Source organism: Falco naumanni, chromosome 1 (assembly GCF_017639655.2).
Source record: "Falco naumanni isolate bFalNau1 chromosome 1, bFalNau1.pat, whole genome shotgun sequence".
NCBI classification, from domain to species: Eukaryota; Metazoa; Chordata; class Aves; order Falconiformes; family Falconidae; genus Falco; species Falco naumanni.
In genome coordinates this window covers 120209384-120233302 of record NC_054054.1, presented here as the reverse complement: position 1 = coordinate 120233302, position 23919 = coordinate 120209384, and the positions used below count along the sequence as shown (strand labels likewise).

Sequence of the window (23919 nt, the reverse complement as noted above, 5' to 3'; positions counted from 1 at the left end):
TATCTCATGCTGACTGGCACTTTTAAATTCTTCTTTCCTAGCAGAAATGCCAGTATTTTCTAGTCTTAACGGGTTCTGAGGCTGTGATACTTCGTGCCTTATCTCTTCCTGGCAAGCATTCCTCTGTAGAAGTAACAGATGATCTAGCAATAGTCTCGCATCACAGCATGTCAGGAAAGAGGCAGCTCAGTATTTATAATCACTGCATCACTTCAGAAAGAATCACCTCCACTTGATCTATGTAATTATGGTTATTTATTTATTTTTTGAAAGTAAGTCTAATTCTAGTTACAAAGGGCTTCACTCTCCCACTTTAGAGCACCTTTTTTCTCTAGTTCCTCAAATAAAGAAACCATTTTGCTCACCATTGAATCCAGCAGCCCGTAAACCTGCAGCAGAAATTAACAGAAGATAGTTGCAGTGAAAATACATGAAGAAATAACAATGACAAGACTGACAGGCAGAGAGATGGTTTCTCACGCTGGAGCACATTAATGTCTGGGCACACACACAACCACATAAAGTGCTTGCCTGCTAACACAGCTTAGCTCTAGTAATAACTTTTCTGGCTATGAAGTGTGTTTAACATTATCAGAGATACAATTAATTCTGCTGATCCCTCAAGAGTCTGCAAGCATGCCAAAGACATCCCAGATAGAAATCCCGCATGTGGCTATGTGATGGCTGGATTTATGTTAACAGATTCCAGGCCAGAATAAAGGACATCTTACTTTGTATTCCACACTTAACCTTGCTATAGAGTCATGGACCTGTGTTTGTCAGGTTTGTGAGTATAACAAAATTCTTACCACTCCACCTAAGCTTCAATGTAAGCTTACAAGCAAAGACCAAGAAACAAAGATAGAAGCTTTGGTCAGACTCACTTCAATATAAAGTTTTTCCTGGTATGTCCCAAACGAAAGAGGGTCCACCTGCTCCTGAGGAGATTCTACTCTATCTGTAGTTACAGCTTCCACGGGCTGTGCTCCCTCTTTCACCTCCTGCCATGAAGTGGGAGATTTCCGCTTTTTCTCATCTTCTACTTTTAACTTTCTGCTGCTTGGACGTTCCTATTCAGGGACAGACACACACACACACACAAAAAGCAACGTAGGTCAGAACACCCTTCAGACTGTTGCAAGATGTAACACCAGATCCCAGAAGCAGCACCTCTTTCACTGGATTGGCTCAAACTCAGGATACAGAGCCTCAGAATGGATCCCACTGTCCCCAGTACTTAGGTTTCAAAAGGCATCCCAACACATACCTCTTTCTCTTTTCCTGCTGTCTTTGTAGTTCTTTTTTTGCCTTCTTTTTCCTTAACACCAAATGATCTTCTCTCTTCTTTCCTAGTGGTTATTCTGTCTTCCTTTCCTCCTTTTATAGACTGTTTTACTTCCACTACAAAAGAAAGAATTTCAATTACTCAAAAGCAGCATTTTCACATCCAGAAAGACAAGCCCAGTGCACTCACGCAGCGGAAGTATATTACCTTTGCAAAGTATTTTCCTCTTTTTGTTAATCTGAGCTGTACTGCACTGAAAAACAATACCTTGAAGTGTACTTTGTTTAAATAAGGAACGAACACATCTCAGACACCTATCAGAACAAGCCTGTAAAACACCTAATAGTGAGATAGGGTTTTCTGGGTTAGTCTGTGTGAAAATCATGGCTACATCTAGCTAAATTAAAAGGCTTATTTGTATGCTGGCTTTTTTAATGACACCAAACCACAGTTCACAATCAGTGTCACACAATCAGCCATTTTTTCCTGATGCATTTTCTTATAAATGCTTTGAGAGGGAACTGCTGAAATTGCCATTTCAGTTGAAATTCAGCATGTTTTCTGGATTTCAAACAGTCCACAGAAACCAGCTGCTGCACTAAAACTACCATTTACCTGTTTCCCCTGGAACAACATCTACATAGGCATCCTTCTCAGGCAAGCCAAGCAGGGATCTCAGCCTCAGGGAATGACTCACCAGACCATCAACTGTTTCACGCCACAGCTGGAGACTGAGAAAAGTATCAGAGTCAGAAGGGAGAGAGTACAGCGATTGCCGTCTTGTTTTACCCTGTGCCCAGGAGTGAAGGACCTCACAGCTGAGAGCTGCTCTGTCCAACTAAACCAATAACAGCACCCACCGTCTAACTACCTGTGCAGAGGGATGCTACGTTACTTTCCTCGTGTTAGAACCCTCTGAAGTCTCAATGGTTTGCAAATAAGCTCACACGGACCCATAAATATTACTGTGAAGCTAGATCTACGCTTCAACATGAGGTATGTTGGTAAATCAGCATCAGTCTGCTCTCTGTGTTTACCAACAGGAACCTGCATCCTTCTAATTTAGAAGTAACTAGAAACTGTTGATATGTTTACAGTCTGAAAGCCTGAGCAAAGAACAGAGAGACTGTATGAGGGAGGATACAGTTATGAGTAACAGGGTACAGAAAATCATCCAAAGGCTTCATAAATACAGACTAGAATAATCTTGCCAGAAATAATCTTGTATACTCCCCAAAATTACATGAATTTCATATTCTAAACTTATCTCGAGGAAAAAAAAAAGGCCAAAAAAAAAAAGGCATTTGGGTCCCAGACAGCTGCTACAATTAAGCTATAAAAAAACCCAGAGCGTAAACACAACTTCTAGACCTCATATAATTATCTGCACTCTGAATCACAACACTTGCAACAGAGCTTGCTAAGGCTGTTGATCACACGATGCATTTACAAGCTTCAGTTTGCAAAAGCAACACACCAGGTTTGATATAAAATGTTGGATTGAGTTGGCCTCTGTTCAACACACAGCTCCAGTGCTGCCTTATTGAGCCGGGTTAGCGCTTCTTCTCGCTGCTCCTCCTCAGGGATTGACTTTATAGCCTGATGTGAGAGAAAACACAGGGTCACTGGGCACATACAGACCCTGATGTGGCTTCCTATACTGCTGGGATTTGGCCAAGGTGCACACGCACGACCCAAGATCTGGGGAGTAATACCAGACCTCCCCAACTAGACTGACAGTAAGTCCCTTTGCAACTTCACAGGTGTGCTGGAAGTGAGCTAGAAGGCCCCAAAGTATGGATTAGTTGTAAAAGCAGCACAGAGATTTCCAAGAGAGCACTACAGAAAAACTGCTGACAGAATCCAAACCACTCTTGCTTTAATCTAGGGAGGTCTGTACTTCATCCGCAGCCTGTTACGAGTGCCCTCTTAGTGCTCTAATGAATAGGAAGGACTCTCCAAGCAGAGGAGCCCTTGGGGAAGCCACAGGAGGCTGCAGGATTAGCCTGCCCCCCGCATTCAGTGCTGGGATGACAGAAAGCTAATGGGGAAAGAGCTTAAAATATCTATTACGTTGTCTGGTTCTCTTTTCTTCTTCACACAACAGCCCTCAAAGTCTCTCTTGGGAATCTCTTTACAAGAGCACTGAGGGTGTGGGCAGCAGAGCTGAAGTGCTTTTCTGCAACACGCACCATAAATCATCACTAACTCACAGCACGTTGGAAGCAGACCTTTGGGTGGGCTCACACCGGGGTAGGCCAGGCTATTTGTAGGGAAACAAAACCGTCATCAACTCATCATAGCGCTAACGGGAACAGGGGTGACCACCTGCTTGAAGTCCCCAAAGGAAAGGTTCCACTCCAAGGGGCCTGGTTCCTCCTCCTCCATGCTCGGCATTTGACTCTGAGCCTGCTCTCCCGTTTTCTTCCAACCTGGGACCTTTGCGGTGCTGCGGTGAGCAGGGAGAGCCTCGGAGGTGCTCTCCTGGTACTGCACGTCCTCTGCAGTGCTCCTCCGGCCCAAGGGCACTTTCTCCTCAAAGGCTGAGGGAACAGTCACGTGCTGTCTCCATAGTTCGTGCAGCTGCTTTACCACTCGATGCTGATAATGCAACTGTGATAACAGGGAAAAGGTAAACAGTGAAATCAACTACGCCTTTCCTCTCTAAACCTAACTGCTGAAGCCACCATGGCAGAATGTGCCAGACCCCAGAAAAACCCTGGGATGCACCAGCCCCGTGCACCTTCCCTCCCTGCTCTTTCAGTCGTGTAGCCCATCAAATAGCAAAACTCACCTCAGGATTCTTCCAGTGGAACAACTCTTCCTCTGTGACACAGGCACCCACAGGAGATGGAGTGCGCTCTGGGGTCCGAATGTGGGCAAGAAGCTCCTTCAGACTCTCTTCTACTATAGCAGCACCTTCTCGAGCAGCCAGGTCGCTCTGGGGCACCACGACAAGAACAACACGAGTGAGTCCCCATTCCATATACAGACACACAAACACAGTCACAGCCACACTAGTAACCGCGTGCATACGTTATATAGGGTTAAAAGGACAAGAATAACTGCAAACCCCAGTAAGCAGAGCAATACTTAAAACAGCTTTTCAAATAAACCCTACAAATCTTCTTCCAAATGACACTCTTCAAAGCACAGTGTAATTTTCAATTTATAATTGTATAGTGTACGCCACATAATCCCATCCCCACTAACTAACTAATGAAATTCATTACCAACTGCAAATTCATTCTTTAAAAGGAGCAGTGTGAACAGTTTAGGAGACACAATCATGTCTTTATTAACAACATTACAATAGACTGCAGAGTTCTTACATTTTATTAAGCAAACCTGCTCAAGTATGTACAGATCTTCTGTAAATAAATAATCATCTCGCTCTCAGCCCTAACTGTATAGCAATAAAACTACCACGTCATCCACTCCTACCCTTATCCTCTGTTTGCATATTAAGTTCAAAGCTCACAGTTACTCAGTTACATGCTTGGTTACCTCCAGTTTCTCTCGGAGGTCAGCCAATTTATCCTCATACACAGCAATTCCCCAAAGGGTCACCTGCAGCAGAGCTCCTCCTAATAATAGAGGATGTGTCCTAAATTCCCAGGACTCGCTGAAAATGCCTGCTACCTCTGACTTGAAAAGAAAGAAAAACTTCCTAGTTTCTCCAGGCAAAATTACACCTGAAATAAGACAGAAAAATGCATTGGTCTGCAGGAAGCCACCTGGTTAACTTGACCCTTTTCCAACCCCACCCTGAATGTCCTTATCTCTGTATGAGACTCTCCCCACAGCTTAGCTGGCTGCCAGACTTCATCCATTTTTCTCCTTCCAGATTTACTCCCAGTCGCCATGTTACTGAATGGGTGCTAGTTCCACTGCACGCCTCTTTTATAGCAAGCTCAGTACCCTCTCTGGCAGATTATGCCCAGTCAGCCATCAGAAAGTGATTAACTTCTCAATATTCCACCCATTTAACAGAGTAGGAGCAACCTCCGTTCCTTTGAGTCCCATGAGAGGGATCTGCCTCACACATTTCTTTTAGTGTGAGTCAGCTCTGACACCCAGGGTGGCTTCCTAAGGAGAATCACCCAACAGGCTCGCTCTGCTATTAGTCAGACTCTACATCTCAGATAACTCCGGAATACATGCTCTCTGGTGTCTGCACAAAGGCCCTGGAGATCAGCAGCGCTCATACCTGGTCTGGTATCAAAGTAAAAGCACTGCATCCTCTTCCCCTTGGTTTCTCTGGAAGGAATCTGCTGGGGAAGCCTCATCCAGTTATACCAGATGGCAGCTGTGCCATCATTGCTCACTGTCAGGGAGCTTTCAGCTTTCTCACCAGCCAGGGTCTCAAAGGTGAGCCGGGCAGCAATGCCAATTTCATCCTACAAGGAAGAGGAAATAGACAAAAGTAACAACTTCTACTCTGTCTGGCAGGGTTTATTTTGCCTGAAGTCGTGCCACAGATAAGGGGTTGAGCCTTGGTAGGAGAACTTGTAAGGCAGGTCCAATAAAGTGGCCGTTATACAGAGAGCGCCTGGGAATCCGAGCTTCACACCACAGACAGAGCAACCCCTTCTGTTTCTAGATTTCTCTGGAGCAAACACAGGGATGCTCTATTATGCTCCGGATAAATCCACCATTCTCTGGCCTGGGAGTGACAGTCATTGTACAGCTGCGACTTGGGAACTCGAGTACGCTTAGCTTGACTAAACAATAAAAAAAGCACAGCTACCCTGCAAGAAGTGGTGCAGTTGATCCAACGAGCAGGCTGGCCGCAGAACTCTAAAGATGGACCCCGTACTGCTTCTGGAACCACGTCGGGGTAGTCCCTCAAGGGATCACTGCTAAAGAAAACAAGAGCCAGCGTTTTTGTGGAGTGATACCCACATTCAGAGAGGGGAGAACCAGGGGGGATTGACAAGACGTTATAATAAATAATCCCAGCTAATGCTTTTCCACATAGCCATCTCTCCAGGGACACAGCCCAGCAGATGTGGTAAATTCCAGCTAGCTACTTGTCACCATCATGGAGGACTGGACAGCCAGAATATTAAGGAACCATACCTGCCTAAAGAAGGCTGAGGGTACCTGACTGAATAAGGAGGACAGGCCCTCAGGTCATGCCCATTACAGATGGACAGGACAAAAAGGCAAATTAATGATGGAAGTGGAAGGCTGGAAAGAGACAACCAGATGAAGGTAATTTAGAGCAGAACTCCCACCTGATGTAAGCTCTGGAGCCACCCAGAGGGAAGACTGGAGGAAGGTCCTCAAAAAAACCCCTTCTGATTCTTGCTCCTTAGGCACAAGGCCTTAAGGCACAAAGGAACTGCTTCATTCCTAGATCTGGGGAATATTAGAATATGCCTTTTATTGTGCCCCAGTGGAGACTCCTCTCTATTCTGGAGGAGAATGACTAAGGATACCCTTATAGACTGGTGGTGCATACCCAAAATTCTTTATTTTTGCCATGAAGTAAAACTTACAGGGTCTCAGACTCTTCAGAAGTGGGGGAACATGGGAAAGGCTCTGTTGAGACAGATGTGAAAGGCTGCCCTTTACCGATCACCTCCAGTCCATCCAAATCCTGGACACAGAGAAAAATGACCGACACAGTTTCTCTTTTTGTATAGAAAAGTAGTTAAAATACCAGGCAAATGTACCGAGTCAAGTACAGTGAAGCTGAAATATCTTGCTCCTACAAAGGTTTTTAGAGGTATCCCATGAATGTTCAAGAGACACAGGAAGGAATCAGTTCTGGGTTTCCCAAGAATCCTAGATGACTGCATTCCCCACTACAAATGATGCATAGATGGGAAAAGTCTCTTTCACACACATTTCTCACCCCCAGAGCCAGCCTTCAGAAAGAAAGGTGAGGTTTGTTCAGTTTCTAAGAGGAGGGGCTACCTGCACCTGCCTTCAGGAGATTATTTCAGATGCATGTCATCTACATGGGTAAAGGTGTCTTCTTTCTACCCTGAGGCACTAAAGCAAAGTCCTACACCAGTATTTGGCAGAGGTTCTTTATTGCCTAGGTTTGGCAACTGCATGCTGCTGGTTTGGGGTCCTGTTCTGAGGTTACTAGACCACTCCACGAACACTTACGGAGGCCAGACAACAATTTCATGGGTGTGATCCTTTGGAAATGTGGGAACTTGCAAGAAAAGTACTGTGGGGCAAAGTTTTAAATTCCTAATGCTTTTTCAGATCTGGTTCTTGGCAATTTTATGTTACTCTACATAAAGTTACTGACAAGAGATGAGAGATGCAAAGACTGTCCTTACTCCTCTGGTCTTACCGGCTTATAAACATCTAGCTCCTCTAGGACAGATTTTAGCTCCTGCTGTCGATGTTTCAGGAAAAGACTCTTATCCCAGGTTAAACGGAAAGGGATCGTCTTTGGAGGCTTCAGACCTGTGGAAATACCCACACAAGTGCTCACTGACTACACACCTGCAGGCCTATTAATTTCATTCTCTGCCAGACTTTGGCCCGTTTTAAAGTGGAGACCCAACAGATTAACTGGGAAGTAGCTTGCACTGCACTGATCAGAAGGGACAACTATAATGTGAGCTTCTGTACTTGCAGGAGTCACAGTTTCATTCTGCTGCTCCCTCCACACTCATACCCCATTTCTGTGGGATCACCTCTGCACCGTTCCCTTACTCGTTTCCATCCGGACAGTGTGGGGTTTCCCCACACGAGTGACTGGCTCTGGGTGGCCACGTTCTGTCTGAGTCAGTGTCATTGTCACACCAGTAAATTCATCTCCAATACGCTCAGGCTGGCTCCAGAACTCGCTTCCTCTTCGATAGCCCTAGGGCAGAAAACAAGGCTTCCACTGACACTTTCTGAGGCACACGACTGCCTGCTATTTTCACAGGGACTAGAAGCTCAAAAGAAGAAGGAGTCTAACTCTGCTTATACAAACATTTTGAAAGTCTATAAATTATCACTTTCTGCAGAGCAAGCCAAGATTTCTATCAAGCTGCTGCCAGAGACAAAAAAACTTTCTTATGTCTAGCACTACATGAAGGTTGAACAATATTAAAATAACACCTCACACAAATGAAAATTCTTTTATAGTGCTATAAAAGTAAAAAAATAATTTTAACATAGGATATTCTCATATTCCTCCTAACTTACTCATACCCCTTTCTGCGTGTAATCATGAAAATTCAAGCCTGAAGCTATCGGATCTTTCTGTCCCTGGAACAGCAAGTGCAGCATGTCCCCATGCCACTCCCCAGTGCATGACAGCTTTTGGTGAGAATCAAGAAATGGCACTTGCCCATGTACAGCAGTTCGTTAGCAATTAGCCAAAGCACACCACCACTTCCATCTGACTCATACAGATAGCACAGTTCAAGTTTTTTAAGTCACTGAAAGCTCTGCTTGCACACTAGGCTGAAGGACGCAGAGTGGCTTTGATAAATAATTATAGGTCTTCAGAGACGTTACTCATAATAACAGTGTCTTAGCTCTTTCACAAGAACAGAGCAATCGGGATGCAAAGGAAGTTGGGCGCTCACCTTTCCAGGAAACAGGGCAGGGAGACTCCGGTCAATGAGGTCACGTTCTTCCTGGATTTGCCTGTAATCCTCTGAGACGCTCATCAGCAATTCATTCTCTGGCCTCTGAAGAATTTCTGTAGAGAAGCATCAAATCATTGGTGCTGCACTTCTTCTGGGCACACCTTTACCACTACTATTGTTCACAAGTAACCCCCTTTCACTGTCCCTCACCAAATCCACTGTCCCCCACAGCACCCATGGCCACTAGCACCAGAGCATGAGGAGCTCTGAGAACATGGAATTAGACTGCAATGGCAACAGGATTAACCCCTGTCAGCTAGGATCATTACAGTTTGTTGTGGTGCCATCAAACTCCCCCATCTGTACACAAAATTTCACAGGCCTCAGCTTCTCTCACCTCCTAGGTATCGCTCCTGCTTTTTCCTGATTGCCATATTATGGTGCCAGTTCTGGAGAGCTTTGTGCTTTGCTAGCGGGTTCTGATGAACCTTTTTCTTCTTCTCTCCTCCATGTTCCTCTTTTAAAGCTGCTGCAGTAACAGCTGGACAAGAAACCTCAATAAAATCTGCTATCTGAAGAGAAAGGAAAAACGAATTTAACCTCTTCATGCACACATGGCTACTACAATGAGAACAGGAGAAGGGAGGAGAAAAGAATTCTTCAGATTGACAGTACTTTATCACTCAAACAAAAAAACCAGGTCACTAGGACTACACTCAGAAACAATGGAAGGATTTATCTGAATAGGCTCCAGCAACCATGTTGCTGCAACACCAGCTCTTCCCTTGCAAGCCTGACGCAATCAGCAGAAGCACATCTGGAAGAGGAAGCCTTTGTAATTGTTCCCTCCATGACCTCGTCCTGCACACAGAACTTCAAAACCTGCTGGTGCAGTTTGTCTGGAGGCAAGCCCTCCCCACAGAGTATGACAGGCTGGGAAGACCACACCTCAGGCCTGACCTGTTCCTGATAGGTGCCAAAAAGCACTGAAAGGCACTGCACTCCATCTCTAGAAAAGTGCTGCACAGCAGCATTTTAGTAACTTTACAAACCAACCTGAGTGTTTCCCCTGGCCAAGGCTTCCATCCTGAACTCCTGGAGACTTCCCAAAATGTGATGGGGGAGAATCTCTTTGCAGCCATCATCAAACAGTCCTGGTCCTACAACACAAAAAACCAACCCAGAGCCAGGTCACTGAAGCTAGCCTTTGCAAAACCAAAACCCCAAGACAGGATGTGAAGTTGAACCCTACCAGAAAAGGTCAGTGGTTCCCTGGGTGCCTTTGGGAAAGCAGGATATGCTACGAGAAAATGTGCCACCTTCTTTGTTTCCTTGGGTCGGTATTTTCGAACGAGGTATTTCTTCTTAACTGGCGTTCTTCCAGCATCATGGGGAAGGTGTGGAGCATGGAGCTTTAAAAAATAAACAGTCACAATGCAATTAGGTACATACTGATTCACCTTCATTCCTTCTCATCCTTCTAGGATACACAGAGAAGTTGTATCAGTACAGGCTGTTCCTCCCCTAAGAGTCATGTTACACGACCACAGAGATACCAGCTTAGTTACTGTCTGACTCTTCTGGACTCTGCTTTATAACTGGGGCAGGGAAAAGAAGAGGTTTAAACCATTTTCCCAATAGTTTTCTGCTGTCACTTGGTGTCAAATGCCTCCGCTCACATAGTTTGACCTGAGTTTTGGAAGGGACACCGCTATAGTTACTAAACAACTTACGTGTCTTATTAGAACAGAAAGTTGGAAACATAATTTTGAAGAGGCAGACGACTTATTCTTCCATTTGAAAAGACTGTGTAAGGATCAATAATCCTTTACTTTTAGCAACTGAACCTGCTGATCTGACAAGTCATAAAAAGCAGGACAGACAAAACAGAGTGAGAGCTGAACTCCAAGAGCGGGTTTTGGTTTGAGTAAATGGACAGCAACCCCCCATTAAACACACAACATGAAAGGAGGGTGTCAGTTAAGGTAGCTGCTGCTGCCAGTAAAAATACATACTTTCTCCAGGTCCTCCATCTTAATTGCAAGCGCCTGGATGTCATCTCCTTGCAGAACACAGGAAACAGGCTCAGGCTCTTCTGCAATTGTTGAGGAGGACAGCTCACATGCCTTTTCCTTCTTGTCTGAAAAAAGAGATGAAGAGACCTCCTCTTCAGTCTCCCAAGGAAACCCCATCTTCCTCTTTCAGCCTGGTTATTAATTTCCAGCTGAACTATGTTTTGGGTGTTTTTTTTTAAGGTTGCACAGAGCAATTAAATTCAGCATCTCTTGTTATTGGAAAATGAAACTCTCAGAAGCTACGAGGACCAAAGTAGGTCACTAGGTTTCAACAGTCTCACGCTTTATTCTCGATGAGAGAGAACAGATGAGATAAATACAGCCCCTGCTTCCCGCAGGTAGAGCAAATTCCTGGAAAGTTTCTACTCCGGCTGCAAGTGCAAGCACACAGCTCCCCGGCAGAGCTGCACGACGTTCACGAAGCACAACCCGGAGAGCAATCCATCGGGATTCTAGAGGCTCCTACAGCCATTTTCCCAAATAGCTGTTAAAACAGCAAACCCCTGCAGAGCGGGGGGCAGGCCGCAGTGGGGCACAGGCCGCAGTGGGGCAAGGCCGCAGCTGGGGCAGCCCCACCGCCAGGGTCTTTCTCCCCTTAACCTGCAAGCCCCTCCAGCTGAGACTGGCTCCATGACACGCGTGGACCCCTTCCAGGTTAATAAAATAATAAAATAACAAAAGGGGGGGCGCTGCGCCGGGAAAGGGCTATCGGTGGCGGCGCCGATGGCCGGCTCGGGAGCGGCGGGATCCCCAGGCCGTGAGAGTGAGGCCCCGTCTAAGCTGAGGGGACAAGCCAGGCCCGGGGCCCCGCCGCCGCCGCGCCCGGCGAGGGGCCGTACCCGGGGGGGAGCCGGGCCGGGGGTCCCGCTGGGCCCCCAGCGCCGCCGCTGCATCCCGCCGGCCGGCTCCGCGCCCGGGCGCCATGGCAACCCCGTCCGCGCACCACCGAGAAGCCGCCCGCGCCGCCTAGAGAGGCGCATCCCGCCGCCGCCCTATGGCACCACTTCCGGAGAGAGGAGAGGCACCCCCGCCGCCCGCCCCGCCACGGCCGAGCCCCGCGCATGCGCCGGGCGGCAGCGGCCTGGACCGGGCGGCTGAGGCCGTGGAGGGCCCCCCGTCAGCACCCAGCTCTCGCACTTTATTCTCCACCGCCGCCGCTGACAACCTCCGCGACCCCGCTGGGCCCCGCGGCGCCGTCCCCCGTCGGGCTCCTCCTCGGGGCCCCGCTGCCGCCGCCGGGCGCGGCTCCCGGGGCCCAGCGGTGCTGCAGCTGGCAGAGCAGGTCGGGCAGCAGCGAGTCCAGCAGGGCCAGGCCCTCCCACGTGCACCGCAGGCCGCTGGGGACAAAGCGGCGGCTGAGCCCCGGTGCTGGACGGGACCCCCAGCCGCCACGGCACCCCGGGACTCACCCGCCATCCAGGACCAGCCAGCCCTGCTCCTGCAGCGCCCTCGCCTCCCCCGGCGCCCCGAACGCGGCCTGCAGGCTGAGGTGGGGGGAGAACTGCCCCCAGCGCTGTGGGCACAGGGTGAAGTGTGACCTTAGCGATGGCTGTTAGGGTGCCGGGTGTCCCCAGGCTGGCTCCTCACCTCGTGCGTGATGCCCTCGTCTGTGCGCAGTCCCAGGGCGAGCACCTCCTCCAGCCTGCGGGCACACGGAGAGCTGCAGGGCAGCACGCAGGGGAGGTGGCAGGGGGAGGGGGGCACCCCGATACTCACTGCTCCAGGGGGCTCAGCACCACCCGCCTCCTGGTGCCATGCCCCTGGCTCTGCACCTCCCGCATCCAGGCGCCAGGCTCCAGTGTCTGGACACGGGCCTCCCGGCTGCAGCCACCCTCACCCCACGGCACAAACCGCCCGTGTGCCCCTGCAACAGCAGCGAGGCACAACAGAGTTCAGGGGGCACACAGGGCCATGCATGCCCCCCCACCAGCCCCCTGTCACCCCAGCTTACCCGGTCCCACGCCGATGTACTGCTCAGCCCGCCAGTATGAGAGGTTGTGGGTGCTGAGGGCGCCCTGGGGGGGGAGCATTGCATGGGGTGAGGGGGGGCTGAGCCTGCTGTGGGGGGTGGCATGGCACAGTGGGGCATGGTATGGGGGGACACCCACCTTCCTTGCAAAATTGGAGACCTCATAGTGCCGGAAGCCAGCGGCCACCAGCATGGCACGGGCTGTCAGGTACATGTCAGCCAGGAGGTCCTGGGGGGGCATGGGCAGGGCTCCCCCCCAGACCTGTGCTGCCAGTGCCGTGCCCTGCTCCAGCGTCAGCTGGTACAGGGAGATGTGGTCGTCGCAGAGCCCCAGCGCTGCCTCCAGCCCCTGGGCCCAGGCATCCCGGCTCTGCCCCGGCAGCCCAAAGAGGAGGTCGAGGGAGGTTCGGCCAGGGAAGAGCCCCCACGCTGCCTCCACGGCCCCCCGCGCCTCCGCCGCCGTGTGCTCCCGGCCCAGCAGCTGCAGCTCAGCATCATCCAGCGACTGTGGAGGGAGCACAGTGGCAGCAGGGGACATGGGGGGGTGTGGGGGATGGGATGAGGGAGAGCCCCTCTCACCTGGACGCCAACGGAGAGGCGGTTGACACCGGCTGCCCTGAAGCCAGCCAGGCGCTGTATGCTGGTGGAGCTGGGGTTGGCCTCCAGTGTGACCTCGGCACCAGCGGGGAGGTGGGCAGCCCCCGCCACGGCCTCCAGCACCGCCGCAATGGTGCTGGGGCTGGCCAGGCTGGGGGTGCCCCCACCAAAGAAGACAGAGGTGACACTGTAGGGTGACAGCAGGGAAGATGTGGGTGGGCACCAAAGGGCCCCACACCCCCCGGAGCCCCCCATGCACCCACCTCTGCACCTGGCTGAGGCGGAGCAAGGTGCGCGCCTCCCGCACCAGGCAGGCACGCACGGCCGCCTCATCCACAGCTGGCACCACGTACTTGTTGAAGTTGCAGTAGGAGCAGCGCTTGCGGCAGTAGGGCCACTGCGGGCATGGGGTGCTGTGGCGGTGGCTGTGACCCCACCCCTGGGCACCCACCCGACTCGGGGGACAGCCCCAGCCCCCTGGGTGGGCCCCAGCACTCCCCACCTGTCCCACTGGCACAAGGGGCGCGACTCATGGGTGCTGCCCTTCACGTGCATGGCTTGGGAACCCCCTCCACGCCCGACACGCGCGTGGCAGGGGAGCCCTATGTGTGCCCCATGAGTGTGCAAGGCTGGGACACCCCCCCGAAGCACGCAAGCCCCAGGGTCCTGCATGCCCCCCTACGTGTGCAAGCCCCAAGGTCCCACATTCACCCCCCCACAGTGTGTGCAAGCCCCCGAGCCCCATGTGCACCCACGTGTGCAAACCCCGCCCCCCACACGTGTACAAGCCCCGGCAGCCCACGTGCACCTTCCCACGTGTGCAAGCCCCCGACCGGGCACGTGTCCCCATGAGTGCAAGCGCCGGGGTCCCTCCTCCCATGTGTCCAAGGCCGGGGTCCCCGTGCACCCCCACGTGTGCAAGCCCGCGGTCCCCCGCTCACGTGCACGTAGAGCGCGGCCGCGGTGGGGGCGGCCGGTGCCGGTGCCGGTGCCGGTGCAGCCCCAGGGCCGCCCCCGCCGGGACGTGCCGCAGCGATCCCCGCCGCCAACGGCCGCCACCCGCGCGCCGCCATGTCCCCGCCACCCGCGCCCCGCCCCGGGGCGGGCCCGGGACTCCCCCCGCCCCCCGGGGTCGGGCCGTGCTGGGCGGAGGGGGGGGGCACAGAGCGCTGCGCTCCCGCCGGGGCTGTGCGAGGGTCCCGGCCCAGTGTGCACCCGCGGTGCCCGCCTGGCACACGGGACCTGCACCCCTGTCGTCACAGCTGTGGCCCCGCAGCCCCTGTCCCCGCAGCCCCTGTCCCCAGAGCCCCTGTCCCCGCAGCCGCTGTCCCCAGAGCCCCTGTCCCCACAGACGTGCCCCTGCAGCCCCTGTCCCCACACATGTGCCCCCACAGCCCCTGTCCCCAGAGCCCCTGTCCCCGCAGCCCCTGTCCCCACAGATGTGCCCCCACAGCCCCTGTCCCCAGAGTCCCTGTCCCCGCAGCCCCTGTCCCCAGAGCCCCTGTCCCCACAGCTGTGCCCCTGCAGCCCCTGTCCCCGCAGCCCCTGTCCCCACAGCCCCTGTCCCCACAGCGGTGCCCCTGCAGCCTCGCGGGGCCAAGGGGGTTTCCTTGTGGGAGCTGCTCAGTGTTTCCGAGGAGGAAGCTGTGGTGTAACACAGGATTGTGCAAACCCAGTGCGGATGCTCCCAGGAGTTATTTTTTCCTTAATTTGCTCTATTAATAGCCACGGAGAAGTTGGAAATGCCTATGACAAAGGCCATGGCTGCAGATTCCTGTTTCCAGGCCAGGAGTGGGTAGTTCCGTGTAACCCACTCCTGACGTAACCCACCCCTGACGTAAGGCTCCCAGGAAGAGCCCCCGGCCGCCGGGAGTTCCCGAGCTGGCACCCAGCATTGATAAGAGCAGGACTCAGGTCCAGCAAAGGACAGAAGCCCTGGCGCCTGCCGACAGCCTCAGACCCTTGCTGCCAGCCATGAGGGTCAGCCCTTCCCCTCCTGTGAGTATTTACAGCCAGGGCTGCATCATCCCGGGGGGGTGGGATGGCCATGGGACACCCCCAGAGGTGACCTGGCCGGCAAGGGCTGGATGCTCCCCGGGAAGGGGATGGGGTGGCAGGGAGAGTCTCCCAGGCTCTGATGGTGTGGCATTGCTGCTGGGACAGGAGCTGGGTTTTGGGGAGCAGGGAGGGGGTGGCAGGGGCCATGTGCCACCCGTGACCAGCGCTGGCTGTGTTCCTCAGCAGTGTGGCCACCCACGCAAGCCAGGGCTCACTTCACCTTCATTCCTCACCAGTGAAACCTCAACGATGGTGAGTACACGGGGTGCTTCTGGGCAGCTTCTGGGCAGCACGGGGGTTGTGCAAAGGGGGGAGCTGTCAGAGAGGAATGGGAGAAGCTCCCCTCGCTGCAGGTCTGCCCTGCACCGGGGTTACTGCTGGGGGAAGCGAAGGCGGGTAAAAATCCTTCCCTGGACATCAGACCTAGAGGTCCACTGCATCCCCCAGGTTATGGGCTGCAGCTGATGCACTGCAGGTAACAGCTCCTCCTCTGGGAAGGAAGGGTTACAAGGGTCCTAAAAGAAGGGCAGGGAGGAGACCCTGCTCCAGGGTGGGCAGAGATCCTACTCCAGGGTGGGCAGAGATGGAGTGAAACATGCTGACACCAGCCCCCAAGCCATTTGGGAATGGTGGGGGAACTCGCTGGAGACACCGTACAGACCGAGTCTGACACGAACCATCCCGTACGGGTTTTTTCTTTCAGAAAGCAGGCACGAACAGTGGGCTTGTTGTCCACCTTGTCTGCTTCCATGGGTAGAGACCACAGTCCAGCTGGGAGATCCAGGATCCAGACCTCGCTGACGCTTCCCCTTTCTCCATTACACCATTTCCCCCACCCACCAGAGGAAGCCCCCGCGGCGAGGTGGGAGCCCAGCCACCCGTCCTGCTCGGGAAGGAAGCAGGAGGGAGACAGCCGGCAGGTTGGCGAGAGTCGGCAGCAACCTTATCCGCTTCCCAGCTGGGGTGGGACACTTCTGCCGGCAAGGAAGAGGAGCTCTGCTCTTCCACTTCTCGGAGTAGTGTTTCATGGTTGGGAGGTACCAAATAACTCCCGTAAAACACTGTCCCGGCCATGCTCTGCTTCACACTGCTGACGGGACAGGAACTTTGGTATTTCTGCAAAATCCTTACTGTCTGTCTTGTCCAAAACAACAAAATAAACAATGCCAAGTCCACCTTGGAGAAGTTTCTTTGGGGGTCAGAAGGCTGAGGGGAGGTGTGGGAACAGGGTGAGCTTTTCCAGCTGGCTTTAGGGAGCCCCTTCCCAGAAAAAGTCTCTCTAAAGCCCCTGCCCCTTGCCTCAAGTTCATCAGCAACATCCAATCGGAGAAGGTGTTCACCTATGTTGGGAAGACAGGCTAGCCTGTTATGACTTAAAAATATCAGTAAAATACCTACCAGCATCTGTCCAAGTCCTCTAAAATGTCTGCAGTCAAATTGCTCAAAGACATGCAAGATTTTAAAACCTTCCTAAGGTCTTCCAGTAACCAGACAGAATTCTAGAAATAAGCATCCCTTCCTCGCACCGCAGTATTTCTGTTGGCAAAGAAACAAACCCAACTGGGAAAAAAGGCACTCTGTTTTATTAACAAAAAGTGCCATCAGCCTGACGTCAGGGGGAGAAGGTCCCCGCGGCATGGCCCAAGGCACAGGTGAAAGGCAGAGCAAAGCTGGCTCGAGTGGGGCCGATTTCCTCGGTTTTTTCTTCTGCCTTCCTGAGCTCAGAGCTGAAGATGCTTCTCCATCTGCTCCCTCAACCTGTATTTCTGAATCTGGAATAAAGTGCAGCGAGGAGGTGGAAGAGAGACTCAGACAGGAGATGGGACAGAGGACCAGGGCTCCTGTCCTGCCCCAGCCCCCCTCTTACCTTGCCTGAGACGGTGAGCGGGTACTGACCCACAAACACAACGTACCGCGGGATCTTGAAATGGGAGATCTGGGAAGAGAAAACCAACTGCTATGCAACCTGCCAGCAACGGCAGAGCCAGCCCAGCTGGTATCACCCAAGCTGGGATCCCCAGTTGCTCTAAATCCATGGGCTTTCACCTGCCAGTCCCCAGCAGGTGCTGGGTGTACTGGTCTGGCAGGGAACTGAGGACTGGGAGACCCACCTTCCCTTTGCAGAAAGCTTTAATCTCTTCCTCGGTGCAGTCTTGCCCAGCCTTCACTCGGATGCAGGCGCAGATCTCTTCTCCCATCCGTGAATCCTTCACACCAACCACCTGGTTGGGACAGATGGACAGCGTGAAGCCTGGGGACATCCCTCTCCTCCCGCTGGGTACATGCGCTGGTGCACAGCGTGAGCCCTGACCGTTATCATGGGATGCTGGGGTTGTGTAAGGCAGTTTTTGTTGCTTGCCCATCCCACCGGTGTTTTCTACATGACATCAAGCCCTCCTGGAAGGACTTCCTAACTGTTTGCCAGAGGAAAGGTGGCAGAGCAGTCTGTATGCCCAGACGTTTGGTTTTGCAAAGTCACTGGAGCCAAGGCTGAGTCAGACCAGCCAGGCAGCAGCTCGTCGTGGGTGCAGCATGGACCTGTCATCTTCCTGCGTGCCTCTGCTTCCCCCAAAAATGGGGCAACAGGGTTCACGACCAACAGGGACACCTTTGTGCTTTGGGATCTCCAGATGGAATGGCAGGAGAGGGATGGAGTCAAATTATGGAATTATTTGAAACCCTTATAATCACAGATCTTAGCGGACCACTGCCTATGACACCAGGGGATGGGCTTCCCAAGCCTGATCTCTCTGTAAAGTTTGCTCATGCTATTTCACAAGAGTCCTACTGTCATTCCCCGCCTTGAACCAGGATCTCAAAATCCTAGAGACACGTCGATCCTTTTGAGTCCAGAGCAGTGACATAAAGCCCTAGAAACTACATAAACAAGGCTGGTTTGCAACCCATCTGCACTGGGACTGTTCCAAGGAGAGATGCTAGCCTGGCACAGGCACAACACTGACTAAATAACTGGTTTATTTATGGGGAAACTTGTCTGGCACAAAACCTGGAGGAGAACAATCCCAGCAGATTGGGAGCAGCTGCTCAGTGCTGCAAATCATCGCTGTCTTGTGAAGGGGTGAAACTAAGTCTCACTTCTCATCTCCAGGGACTCATTGAAGGAGTCTTTTTGGATTTAGGAGTTTAGTAATTAATTATCGGTAAAAGCTGTCCTTCCAGACTGCTTTCCAGGTCAGAATTTCAGAGGGAGCTATGGAAGTGGACAGGCAGTTTAAAAACTGAAGAATGACAGTCACCACTTCGCAGACGTGAAGCTGGTGCATGAGGGGACTGCCCGAACCCATGCACCCCATGGCAGGAGCTCTGCCTGCCCCTTCAGCCTCTCCCTCCTGCTTACCAAATAACATTACACAAAAGTTGATGCTGAAAACAGGGGAAGACAACCGGGTCCCAAGCAGCAGTGCCAGCAGCTTTGTGTCCAGGCTTCCCACCACAGGAAGCGTCGTTGCTCACCCACCCCACCTCCCGCTTGCTCACCTGGATCTCCTCAACCTTGGGATGGGTGTGGAGAAACTGCTCAAGTTCTGCTGGGTAGATGTTCTCTCCTCCCCGAATAATCATGTCCTTGCAACGGCCTATAATATTGCAGTAACCATGCTCATCCAGGCTCCCGAGGTCCCTGCAATGACACCACACTCCTAGTCCCATCCCAGCTGGCTGGTGGGACGGCTGATGCTCCCACCCAGCCTGGTCCGAGCTCTGGCTACAGCCAGACAACGCCATGGGCAGCATCCACACAAACACCAGGGCTCGGGGGGGGGCAATTCCTGCCCCTGCGGGGTACCCCCACAGCCCCTCCATCACACCGGTAGCCAAGTGACTCTCCCCACCTCCAGGGGCACTTGGCACTGAGGGCTCTGTGCTAAGAGCTGTTCTGAAGTGTCACGGGCAAATCAGGGGGCTAACTTGGGTCAGTTTTCCCTACTTTGGAAACGACAGCCAAGGCTCTCCTGCACACAGCCGTCCCCACCCAGCATCACTCCGCAGCATAGCCGGGAGGAGCAGGGCTGTTGCCCGACTCACCCTGTCTTGTACCACCCCTCAGCAGTGACCACCTCATTGGTCTTGTCAGGGTCATCCCAGTAGCCCAGCATGACGCAGTAGCCACGGATCTGAATCTCCCCGGCAGTGTTCAGAGGCACACACTGCCCTGTTTCTGGATCCTCAATTTTTGCCTGCAATGAAAGAGAAAAAGGGCTTAGCAGGGGATGTCTGAGCCAAGCGTGACAGCACACCCCAACGCCAGCGTCAGGCAGGGAGGATGGACTGAGGTCTGACATGGAGCAGGTGGGGAGGGTCACGGTCACCTCTGTGTGGGGAAGGATGCACCCCACCGTCTGAGTTCTTCTGGTGATGCTATCATTGGGGAATCCCATGAAGGTGACGGGACTGTTTTCTGTGGTCCCGTAGGCAACCTGCAAACACAAGAGGAGAAATGTGCCTCAGGGGGAAAGGGAACCACACAGCTCCAGGCACAGGAAAGATGAAGCTACTGATGACCACAGGGGAGAGTGGGCTGGGAGGAGGATGCTCACACGAGTCACTCAGGTCACAGGCAAGCACTGCTCTCCTGGCCTGTGTATGGGGCTCTCCAGACACTCCTGCCAGAGTCCTGGAGAGACAGGAGCTAAAGCAGCACTACACCCTCCTGCCTGCCACAGCTTTCCTCAGCTCCATCGCCGTGCTCCTGACCCCCACACCCCCTGACACTTCAGGTGGCATGTAGTTTTGACACCCCAGCTACTTTTCTTGGAGGACCCCAGGGTTCGCCCTCCTCTTTTTTAACCTATGTCTGTCCAAGCCCTGTCCTGTTGACTCCCTACCATCTCTGCCAGACACCGATTTTGCCTTGGTGCCCTTGCAGCCATCTGCTCCCGGTACTGATTCACCTTGCACCTTCTACAGCTCAGGCCACATTGGACATCGCTTCGGAAAAACCTTGGAGCCAGCAGTGGGCTCCTGCGGGAGGTGGCGTGTCCCGCGGCACGGCTGCTTGCTCCAGACCCTTTTGTGCAGACATCAGCTCCTGTAACCCTCACAAAGGGATCACGAGGCTGCAAATGCTCGGCACAGCTGCACTTACAAACCCAAAGCCTCACAGCAGGACAAAAGCTTCTTGCTGCTAAACCTCCCTCAGCGCTAATCCCAACGGCAGGCTCTGAGTCACCTCAGCTGAAGGTCAGTTCTCCTCGGAGGAAAATTCCAGCTCTTTATGCCCAACTCAGTGGCCTGCTGAGACAGCAGGAGCCGGGCAGGAGGTGGTCTGGGCAGCTCTGAGCCGCACCAACGGCACCATCGCTGGGATTGCTTCTCCTCCAGCCCTTGGGAGCTGCATTTCAGTGGTGGGACATGCTGGAGCACCGCTCTGGTCTCTCTAACCCACTCAGCATGTCGCGTGTCATCGGGGTTTCTCTCCCTCCCACTAATGCATAGGTGGTGGCTGCTTTGCTGGGAGAGCACAGCTGGGAAAGGGCCAATGTGGGAAGCATTTGGTCCTTTCTCCTCCGCATCTTCAGACTGACACATGAGCAGCTCTGACCCTCCAAACTGCAACAGGGCCCGACTGCCTTCCTACAGCCTTGGCACCCAGATCTGGATCATGTCTTTAGAGCAAATGCCCAAGCTCCACTGCTGGCTGCAAGGGCAGGTCTGCACGGTCAGGGCTTCTGCATGGTGCTCGCCAAACTCCAGGCACTGAGTCCAGAGTTAACAGGAGGCTTTGCAAAGGACCACGATGAGGCATCCTGAGCAAGCATGCAGATATCCTGAATGAGCTCTGCATAGCACTGGTGGGAGTGCTTGGTGCTTTCTGCTGCTCAGGGCTGCTGAAGAACCTCATGTTGGGCACAGTCTGTTGTAACGGCCGATGCTCTTGTTTGACTGCACCAGGGTCAGGGTGAATCCGAGCTGGAGATTTGCAGGAGCTTACTCTTAGCTGGGAATGTGCAGGAGACTGTCCTCAGGATGCTGCAAGGACCATCTGGTGCAAACTGCTCTGCTAGGAGCCTGGCAGCCCACAGGGAGCGACTGTAAATAGGCTTTTCCTACCAGACGCAATGATAGCTTCCCAGCCGGGGTGGAAACCTACAGCGTCTAATGCTCAGACAGGATTTCTCTCCCACCCACTAATAGGAGTCCTGTGGCTGGATCAAATGACTGACAAGACACAAATCCAAGATCTTAAACACTTATTAAAAATCCCAGCGCCTTTGTTTTTTTATTTTACTCTGCTGGATGAATTGCAGTGTTGGTCCCAGGATCCCAGCCAAGCCCTGAGTCAACCCTTTCTGCCTCTCTGGGTCGCTCCAGCAGTTTAATTGGACACAGCAGCAGGCAGCTCCCTGGCAGGACGATGCTGCGGGTGCTGCGGTTCACCAGGCTCCTCCAGATGCCTGGCAGTGTGCCACCTACCTCAGGCACCGGCCGGCCGTGCTTTGGCCTGTGGCTTGTCCCCATAAACACCCTCACACTCCCAGTGATGGGCTTCCCGACCCGGCCCAAGAGAGCAACGTGGGTCTGAACCTCCAGCATCCAGCACGCTGCCCGATGGCCGCCTTCCCCTGCCAGCCTGCCTGCACTGGCACCGCACTCTGCCGCCAGACACCAGGGTGTCGCTCCTGACCTTTCCAAGGTAGTCTTTCTTTTCTGGAATAGTGTTTTCCCCAGCTGCATTCCCAGGAGTGAGGCAGGGGCTGAAGCAAGCCCTCACACCAGTGCTGCTGCCCTTCCTGACCTTCGTTTGACATGTGGAGCATCCTCCAATGGCTCCGTCGTCAGCAGGAGATGAAACTGCTTCCACAAAACCCCATACACCAATTTAAGCTTGGAGATATCCACAAAGATTCATAGCTTTCAAGACCCAAAGGGACACTTAGCATCTTCTAGCCTTGTCATCTGGTATAATTCAGTCCAGAAAACCTCACCCAATAATTTCTGCATCAGCTCCATAATTTCCACTGGAGCTGTATCTAGTGTCAAAGCAAAGATTTTCAGAGGCAAGGAGTCCAGCTCGGACCCTTGGCTTTGAGAATTGCTACGAGAGCACAGAATATAATTAACTGTAAAGCCTGTTTTTTTACTGCGAGGACCACATATGAACCCCCCCAACACCCAGCACACAGATCTGTCCTGCCTTCAGCAATGACAAGGACAGCTCCAAAACAAACCGCTGCTTAACTTACTCCTACTGACAAGAGATTCATTCTTTGTGAATCCTAAGCCTCTGTCTAAACCGGGAATAAAAAGAACATCTTAGCAGAACTGTGTTTTTCACAGCATATTTCAAAAACATTTCCTGCTAGAGCTGTTTAAACACTAGCCACTGTGGAATAGGCAAAACAGCCTGAAGAAGGAAGCGTCTAAAAATTAAACATAAAATAAAAACAATCAGACTCCAGTCTCTTTAGTAAACATTTGGGAGGTGGACCGATCTGGCGGGGAGAACAGGGACTCTGAAGACCCTGGGTTTCTCCCAGCCATGCTTGTTATTTACTGCATAACTTGGAACGGCTCACATCAGCTCTCTGCTCCTCGGTTCTCCCCAGCATTCAACAGCAATAAAAACACCCACTGCCCTCCATGTTCCACTGCTGCTGAAAGGCTGAGATGAAAAAGCTGATTTCACTACCACCAGTAACCCCAACGGGGCTATACTGGGTGGGACTGGAGCAGAAGGAGGGCGTGAGGTCCTTGGAGGGAACCCCCTTGGACCTGGACGATGCTCAGGGAGGATCTTCACGCCCCTCGTCACCACCCTCTGGTTATGCCACGCTGGAGGATGATGGCAGGGCTGGAACCACCAAACGAAAACCTACAGAAATGGAGCTTTGCTGAAGACAATATTGGCCTCAGAAAAAAGCAGCAAATTGACCATGAAATAATAGGGATTTTCAGACTTCAAAGAGGGTGTAACGAACAACAGAAAGCAGACTGGCAATCCAAGGGATGTGCTAAGGGACCTCTAAGGGGCCCTTTGAACCCCTCGCAGTGTAACATGCCGGATGGATCTAATTATCCCTAAATCCATGCTGAGCGTGTTGTCTGTCTCAGATATCTCCACCAAAAGTCAACCCCAGCCATCCTCTTCACAGCCAGCTCCAAATCGTCCTCAACTGAGCAAAAATCTTCCCTCCCTGAGCTGCTCACTATCCAGATCACCCGAGTTTTGCTGTGCTTGGGGGACACGCATCTCCTTGCTTTGGGGATGTCCTGCTATCCCAAATTGTATTGGAATATTCCTGAACCTTCAGGTCAACTCTGCTGCTGCAAAAAACAACCTCTGATCACGTCCAGCCTATGTCACACTGAGATTACATTTCCCATCCCAGCAACAGTACCATCTTTGTGTCAAAAATGACGGGA

At 52.6% G+C, this 23919-nt stretch overlaps 2 protein-coding genes and 1 long non-coding RNA gene across 7 annotated transcripts in view; 1 reads left to right on the top strand and 2 right to left on the bottom strand.

The window, feature by feature from the left end:
* Nucleotides 1-238: 238 nt before the first annotated feature.
* On the bottom strand, nucleotides 239-13152 carry LOC121082435 (MYCBP associated protein). Of its 3 annotated transcripts, none has more exons than XM_040581790.1 (21): nucleotides 13022-13152; nucleotides 12865-12928; nucleotides 12501-12555; nucleotides 10854-10978; nucleotides 10091-10250; nucleotides 9895-9998; nucleotides 9236-9410; nucleotides 8836-8951; nucleotides 7970-8120; nucleotides 7602-7717; nucleotides 6790-6890; nucleotides 6036-6147; nucleotides 5496-5685; nucleotides 4793-4980; nucleotides 4080-4226; nucleotides 3614-3898; nucleotides 2763-2884; nucleotides 1901-2016; nucleotides 1268-1401; nucleotides 885-1070; nucleotides 239-389 (listed from the first exon to the last, which is right to left on the bottom strand). In XM_040581790.1, the coding sequence occupies exons 1-21, from the start codon at nucleotides 13045-13047 to the stop codon at nucleotides 285-287; spliced, it is 2778 nt and encodes a 925-aa protein (XP_040437724.1). In that variant the 5' UTR covers nucleotides 13048-13152; the 3' UTR covers nucleotides 239-284. The 3 variants fall into 3 exon arrangements, with proteins under 3 accessions (XP_040437724.1, XP_040437725.1, XP_040437726.1); XM_040581791.1 differs by having other exon boundaries at nucleotides 6036-6144; XM_040581792.1 differs by having other exon boundaries at nucleotides 239-1070.
* Nucleotides 13153-15143: 1991 nt separating this feature from the next.
* Nucleotides 15144-16712, top strand: LOC121082553. 2 transcript variants are annotated; one of them, XR_005826222.1, is made up of 3 exons: nucleotides 15144-15477; nucleotides 15724-15789; nucleotides 16241-16712. It is a non-coding gene; the product is annotated as an uncharacterized LOC121082553 (long non-coding RNA). The 2 variants fall into 2 exon arrangements; XR_005826149.1 differs by having other exon boundaries at nucleotides 15721-15789.
* Nucleotides 16713-17098: 386 nt separating this feature from the next.
* The window catches only part of ACSF2 (acyl-CoA synthetase family member 2), a 37549-nt gene continuing 30728 nt past the window's right edge, over nucleotides 17099-23919 (bottom strand). For both annotated transcript variants that reach the window (XM_040581786.1, XM_040581787.1), the window contains 6 exons: nucleotides 19866-19973; nucleotides 19582-19733; nucleotides 19036-19177; nucleotides 17649-17759; nucleotides 17405-17473; nucleotides 17099-17309 (listed from right to left, as the gene is read on the bottom strand). In XM_040581786.1, the coding sequence (XP_040437720.1) occupies nucleotides 17259-17309; nucleotides 17405-17473; nucleotides 17649-17759; nucleotides 19036-19177; nucleotides 19582-19733; nucleotides 19866-19973 (633 nt within the window). In that variant the 3' untranslated portion in view covers nucleotides 17099-17258. The remainder of the gene's footprint in view (nucleotides 17310-17404; nucleotides 17474-17648; nucleotides 17760-19035; nucleotides 19178-19581; nucleotides 19734-19865; nucleotides 19974-23919) is intronic.